The 7,089-nt window shown below is 35.6% G+C and overlaps 1 protein-coding gene across 2 annotated transcripts; it reads left to right on the top strand.

Annotated features, from left to right (window-relative positions):
* The first annotated feature begins 1,641 nt into the window (after positions 1 to 1,641).
* Positions 1,642 to 6,416, top strand: LOC107761067 (putative protein phosphatase 2C 12). Of its 2 annotated transcripts, none has more exons than XM_016579236.2 (10): positions 1,642 to 1,876; positions 1,970 to 2,281; positions 3,021 to 3,192; positions 3,474 to 3,627; positions 3,716 to 3,779; positions 4,013 to 4,120; positions 4,962 to 5,087; positions 5,183 to 5,418; positions 5,529 to 5,731; positions 5,811 to 6,416. In XM_016579236.2, the coding sequence occupies exons 2-10, from the start codon at positions 2,084 to 2,086 to the stop codon at positions 5,837 to 5,839; spliced, it is 1,290 nt and encodes a 429-aa protein (XP_016434722.2). In that variant the 5' UTR covers positions 1,642 to 1,876; positions 1,970 to 2,083; the 3' UTR covers positions 5,840 to 6,416. The 2 variants fall into 2 exon arrangements, with proteins under 2 accessions (XP_016434722.2, XP_016434723.2); XM_016579237.2 differs by having other exon boundaries at positions 1,739 to 1,876; positions 3,081 to 3,192.
* Positions 6,417 to 7,089: the final 673 nt, after the last annotated feature.

Genomic DNA, 7,089 nt, shown 5'->3' with positions numbered 1-7,089 from the left:
TCCTTCAAGTAATACTTCAACATTTGGAACAACTTTGGATGATGATGATGGTGTTCAAGATTATTTGATTTGGTCTACACTAGGAGGGCATCAACAAACCTGATGAACTCCAATTCTACTTGCAAAAGGCAACAAGAGCACCTCACAAAGGATTTTCTACCGCTGGGGGTGGTGGATGAACAACTCAAATCAATTTCTTGTTCTTTCGGCCATGGCTCTAAATGTGCCGATTTCAATAGTCGCGTTAGAGAGCGCATTTAGCCAAGCAAGGCAGTAACTAGGAGATACTTGTCATTCATTGGACAACAAAGCTTTGGAAATTCTAGTGTGCTTTAGAGATTAGATAAGATCAGAATGGCGAAATCAAGGGCGTGCCGAGGTAGACGAAGCGGAGGACCAAGAAATTGGAGATATAATGGTTTATGGTTCCGATTCAACCAATGCCGGAAACCAAGAACCTCATGTTGACATGGATGAACTTACAAAAATGATGCAAAGCATGTGATGTACTATTTCTTATTTTTTATAATTGTTGTAAACTTTTAATTTGCAAGTTCAAAAATAAAAAAATCAAAAAAGAACTTGCAAATTAATTTGAAGTATTATTTATTATTCAATGAAAATATAAAACGAAAGCCTTCGGAGTTTGATCCTTACATATTGCGTATTGGTCTTATTAAATAATTTTTTGTAGCCACTTACTTTCTAATTTCAATTTAAAATTCAATTTTAAAATTCAAATTTCAAATTTAAAACCTTAAAGTTTAAACTTCAAAGTTTAATTCTAAACTTTAATTCTAAGCCTTAAAAGTTTGCAAATACTTAAATATCAATAACATTGAATAAGAAAAATAAAATTTAATATATATATATATATATATATATATATAAGCTCGGCCCGCCCGAACCCGTTAAGCCCGAACCCGGGAGGGCCCAAAAAACCCAAAAATAACCAACCCGCTATTCCAGTCCGCTAACCAACCCGGGCCGTTAACGGACGGGTTGGTTTTTTTTTTGTTTAGCCCGTCCCAGCCCGCCCGCTAAACTCCTATAATTTGAACTATGTGCACGTAGAGAGGAAAAATACAGCAAAAAGCAAAATAGATCTTCAAATCTTTGAACATTATAACTTCAAATCTTACCAGGTGTACTGTAAATTTCGCACGGGATACGTCTGAGATTGCGATATAATTAATACTTGATAAGAGCTTGACTTTCATCTAAGCCCTAAACTTTATCGATTTCTTTTCTTAAGATATCAATATAACGATTTGGACTTGTACTTGGATTCCAGACGTTGACAAATATAGTGTTTTTAACTTGAACTTGGATTCTAGATTTCGATATGTACTCTACAATTAATGAAATACTTTTATATTTCTGTACACCAATGAATTAGAGATATTTAATTAGTAAAGGGTATAAAAGTCCATCAATGTTTTAAGAATATTTTAGTTGTTCAACATTTAACATAAATTATTCGTGCTGTTATAATAATAAAATAAAATAATATATGTAATATAGATTATTATTTTCTATGATAAAGTAAATGAGAAGGCGCCAAGAAGCGCAAGTTAGATGGGATATCGCAGGACAAGGTAATAAACAGCTCAACATATTCTCACAGCATTTAAGTTTTAGTTAAACGCCGAACCAAAACGAATGGTGCGTTTCGGACATGTCCGCACATGCCTATAATGTCACAAAAACCAACATTTTATACTAATAAATAAAAACAAAAAATCCTCCATTTTTCTATCTCCTTCGTCTTCCTCCCCTTTTTTTTCTAAATTTTTTTTGCAGAAAACAACTCATACAGAAATAAAGCCAAAGGCAACGGTAAATGGACGTTTTGAAGGAGGATTTAAAATAAGAGGTTAGATTGATTGATTGATTAATTTGGGTACTTAGTGGTTCTTTTCATTGGATCGTTTATTTGATTTAGGTGGTTATTGGTTGTTTTGTATAGGAAATGGATTAACGGACAATGGAGGAGTAAATGTAAATTTGGGAAGCTATATTTTGTTTTTTGGAATTAATAAGGAGGTAATTTTTTCTATCCGATTTGGAAGGGGACCGAACAATGTTGTCCAAGGGTGAACATCAAACGGTCCCATTGTCTGTATTGCTGAAAAGGGAATTGGCCAATGAGAAGATTGAAATGCCCGAGATTTGTCACGGTCAAGCTAGTCAGAGCAAGAAAGGGGAAGACTTCACCTTCCTCAAGACCGAATGCCAGCGGGTTTTGGGAGATGGAGTTACTACCTTTTCTGTTTTTGGGGTAGGATTTGATGTTTCTATCTTTTATGTTTTTAAGAAATGTGTCCTTTATCGATGCCTTTGCATAATAAATTATCATATTGGATCGTAGCTACCTTTAGTGAAGGGGTTCAATTGAATCCCTAAGTCAGAAAATTACACTGTACAAAAAGAGTAAAAATAAATGTTTTTCTGCACATATATAAGTGGTTGAATCCCCTTTGACATAGGTTCAAATCTTAGGCATGACATTCTTACATTTTTTTGAATCCCCTTATTCAAATTCTTGGCTCCACCGCTAGATTGTGGACATCACAGTGTCTTCTATATGCTCATGATATCTTTTGTATGCTAATGCTATATTCCTTCTTATCCTTCTTTTTGGATAAGAATTTGTCATATCGAATCATAGATTTCTTGCTGAATCTGATAAGTTCTGTAGTATCCTATGGCTGAGAAAGATGATCATGGTGCCAACTTTGGACATTTTTGCCTTGATCTTACTTTGACATGTTTTCCGCGTAGAATCAATAGTTATCTCAAGTTGGAGAAGCCCTTTATTTTTTCTTTTAAGATTGTTGGCCAGGAATCCACTAATTCTTGTGAATGAAGCATTTTTTTTGTTATGGTTTCACCTGAAAATTTTGCATGTTTGACCAAAAATTCTTTCTCGGCAAATTGTTGAACATCAGTAGCCGCACTTCCCTTTTTTGTTTTTATACAATTGCGCACATGTAATTTGTATTTCATTCCTTTTGTAGTTATTTGATGGGCACAATGGGTCGGCAGCTGCTATATATTCTAAAGAGAATCTCTTGCAGAATGTCTTGAGTGCTATTCCCTCAGACCTCAACAGAGATGAGTGGGTTGCAGCATTGCCTAGGGCTTTGGTTGCAGGATTCGTCAAGACAGACAAAGAATTCCAAGAAAAAGGTATTAGTTGTTTCTATATAGAAGAAAACAAGACAGACTAAGCATGCTATGAAAACCTATCATAGAGTTTCCATGAAAATGTAAATGATACAAGAAACTTTGTAGCTACCGTTATTCTATTCTGCATGTTTTAGATATGGTACAAAAATCATGTAAACCTCTTTACTATTGCTTGTAAACAATTTGTTTTTCTTATATAATTTAATTAAGAGAAATCAATACTTTTTTCCCCGTAATAGTTTGAATATATTATTCTGATAATTTCTTGTGTAATCTTGCAGCACAGAAATCAGGGACAACAGTCACCTTCGTTATAATTGAAGGATGGGTTGTAACAGTTGCATCAGTTGGCGATTCTCGATGTATATTAGAATCTGCTGAAGGGGGAATTTATTATCTATCAGCTGATCATAGACTAGAGTGCAATGAAGAGGAGTGAGATGCTTTTTATGACTTCAACTAACTAATTAATATGGGTTTGCCTCTTGAATAACATTTTAATAGTTTATGTTGAATTGAATAGGAGGGAACGCATAACAGCAAGTGGTGGAGAGGTTGGTCGGCTTAATACTGGCGGTGGAACACAGGTATCTTTTTGTTTAGCCCGTTACTGATTTCTTTCTTTTGCACACTCAATACATTTATCATGAAGTGTGGTAATTAATGGGAATGTAGCTGCATGCAGCATAAAAACTTATGCGTCATTTCTTTTATTGGCATGTCATAATTTCCATTTATATTCTTTCACTTTTCTATTTTGGGCTTTTATTCCTTTTCTTGAGGAAAATTTGTCTTACCAAGTGATCCAAGTTCATTTCAGATTGGTCCTTTGAGATGTTGGCCTGGTGGGTTATGCCTCTCTCGATCCATTGGAGATATGGATGTTGGCGAGTTCATTGTTCCTGTACCGTATGTAAAGCAAGTAAAGGTTTGTCTACCATGTGTTAGCTTCCTCTTTGCATTTCTGTTTTGGGTCCACTGCTCAAGTGCATATGTCCTTTGTGTATTTGCAACCACATATTTCAGCTTGCAAACTTTAAAGCATTCAATTGTGAAGACTCCAATCCACACCTACTTATGATTGATCTATATCAAGTTTGGGAAGATGAAACTGCGTTTGAAAAATTCAAAGATTGAAGCCGTGCTGTAAATCAAAGTATTTCTTGATGGGAAGTTGGAATCTTGTAAATGCCTTTCCTAGATCTCTGCTTTCTTCACGGTGGAGTGGAGTCTTGTCACGATTCATTTTCTCTTTCCATCTTTCCTGGAAATAATTTCCATTACTGCAATTTTGGCGACCCTTTTGCTTTGGATGCTTCTTTGACAAAACTTAGTGCTTATTAAAGTATCTAATCCAGTCATGATATGTTCAAATTTGAAGAAGTACAGCAGTTCCAAATTATAAAATTTCCTTGTATCTTTGTGAACCTCTTGCATTTTAGTGCAAGTGATAGCATGCGATTGATAGTCTAATCATGATATGCCTTTTCAAGAAGTCAATGTATGGGTAGATAGAGCTGGAATTGATCGTATCCAGGGTTGCTGGACGTAACTCATTAATATTTTACTGTAAAGTATTTAACAGAAACCAATGCACTTTCTGGTTTTCAGCGCCTAAGAAACATCAGAACATTGTGCATTCTTTCATTTGATTTTCCCTTTTCTCCAGAACGTCAGCTTTTAGATGTTCCTGAATCTTTTGATTTACTAATTCTACTCAAGTTCTAATCTTTTGTTTATATTATACATGTTCAACATTACGTGAACAGCTATCTTCAGCAGGTGGAAGGCTTGTAATAGCAAGTGATGGTGTCTGGGATGCTTTGTCTGCAGAAATGGCTGTAGAATGTTGTCGTGGAATGCCTCCGGATGCTGCAGCTTCTCAAATTGTTAAGGTAATATCCTTGATATCCAATAGGTTAATTATGATATAATTTACTTTATTAAATTTTCCAATTATCCAGTGTTACCTTTCTCCTCCAATTTGCAGGAAGCCGTGCAGCCAAAAGGGATTCGAGATGACACTACCTGTATTGTGGTTGATATACAGCCCCCAGAAAAGCCAAATCCTCCCCAGCCACCACCCAAAAAGTCAGGGAAGAAAGTGTTTAAGTCTATATTTCGCAAAAAGACTTCCGAGTCATCTTCTAATACTGAGAGAGATTATGATGAACCAGATGTTGTGGAAGAACTATTTGAGGAAGGATCTGCATCACTTTCTGACAGGTTTGTGTCATGCTAATTCTGATGAATCCACTGTCATATGGGATATCCCTTTTAGATATTGTGGTCAAGTACCCCTAGTGTTTATATTTGCTATCTTCATATGACTGCAGGTTAGATACTAAGTATCCAGTTTGCAACATGTTTAAGTTATTCATGTGTGCCGTCTGTCAAGTAGAGATAAAACCTGGAGAAGGTATTTCAATACATGCTGGCTCTTTGAATACAAGAAATGCTCGTCCATGGGATGGCCCTTTCCTTTGCTCAAGCTGCCAAGTGAAGAAAGAAGCCATGGAAGGAAAAAGACCTTCCGGAAGTAAGTCGATTCATTTTCTGCTGAAATGCTACACTTTGGCCCTCTAAAATTACTGATCATCCATGTTTTACTTTTGCAGATGGAAGATATAGTAGTGACAGCGACTAGTTAACCCCAAAATGCAACTACTAACAATTGCTTCACCCATGATTATAGTTTGGAGTTCCACCGTCATTAACAAAACATTCCGTCTGTTTCAGTAAACAAAATATATAATTGCTTCTGTGGCATCTCAAACACAAGCGTCAACCGTTCTGGTTTGCCTCTTTTAGGTTGAAAGACGGAGAGAGACAACTACCCGAGTATACCACAGAGACATGTTCTGAAAAAGTTCACATTTCAAGTACACCTGGCCCCATCATGAAGTGTTAAGACTATGGAAACTTAAGACCATATGTAAAGCATATCAGAGGTAGTTTCTCTCTGATTGCCATCACTGCTATAACACTGATTCTTTTTATTGTGTAGAATTAATAGTGAGTGAACGGCATTGTTCAGTGTAACTTTATTAGCTAGGAAGATTGATCAGGATTGTTAGGTTGTTTTTCTTTATCCTTTTTACCTCCCTTGTTCTCCCCACTTGCTAAAGTTTGCTGATCACCCTGATAAATTGGTTCTTGTATAATTCCTTTCTTCTTAAACCAAGAAGGGGTAACCATTCAAATCAGATTATTCTTTCAAGTCCATTCTTTTTGGGCCTTTTAAACAAAGACATGGAATCTCTGTATTTTTATCTGATCATTTCGTCCTCTCTATGTGGAAGTATTGCTATATACAGCACTTTTTTTCTTGCCATTTTACCTCTTTTAGTAAGACAAACTTTTAGCAAGTCTATCTTTTCATCTGTAACAAAGTAACCATATATTTAAACTACATCACTGATGATCTTCTTGGTATGGGATGGCTCATTCATTTCCTCCTCCGTGCCCCTTGAAAATAGAGAACCAAGCTGATCCATTCATTTCCACAAGCGGGGAGCTGTGGCGGATGGAGAGTGTAATTATTGGGTTCATTCAAACTTAATGTTTTCGACACATAGTATGGTGAATACATACATACATATATATATATACATACATACATACATACATACATATATATACATATACATACATACATATATATACATATAAATATGCATATATAACGCCATCTGGTCATGGGTCAATGTACATATATAAATGAATAAAATGCATGAAAAATATGTAATAATCTCAATATTCATTCCGGATAAACTTTTTTAACTGCATATTATTTTGAGACCCATGACCAGAAGATATAACAATATCGCGCCGCAGGTTGCATCATTGGTATGACGTCACCGCGAGAAGCTCGTAGAGTCAAGTGTCAGAATCATT

Source organism: Nicotiana tabacum, chromosome 18 (assembly GCF_000715075.1).
Source record: "Nicotiana tabacum cultivar K326 chromosome 18, ASM71507v2, whole genome shotgun sequence".
In the NCBI taxonomy this organism is placed as follows: Eukaryota; Viridiplantae; Streptophyta; class Magnoliopsida; order Solanales; family Solanaceae; genus Nicotiana; species Nicotiana tabacum.
The sequence above is the reverse complement of the archived record's forward strand: the minus strand, read 5'-3'. Positions and strand labels throughout refer to the sequence as shown.

Coding starts and splice junctions, on each gene's coding strand:
- LOC107761067 (XM_016579236.2), top strand. CDS start 2,084: ATGTTGTCCAAGGGTGAACATCAAACGGTCCCATTGTCTGTATTGCTG. Junction 2,282..3,020: donor CTACCTTTTCTGTTTTTGGG/GTAGGATTTGAT, acceptor TTCCTTTTGTAG/TTATTTGATGGGCACAATGG. Junction 5,419..5,528: donor TCTGCATCACTTTCTGACAG/GTTTGTGTCATG, acceptor ATATGACTGCAG/GTTAGATACTAAGTATCCAG.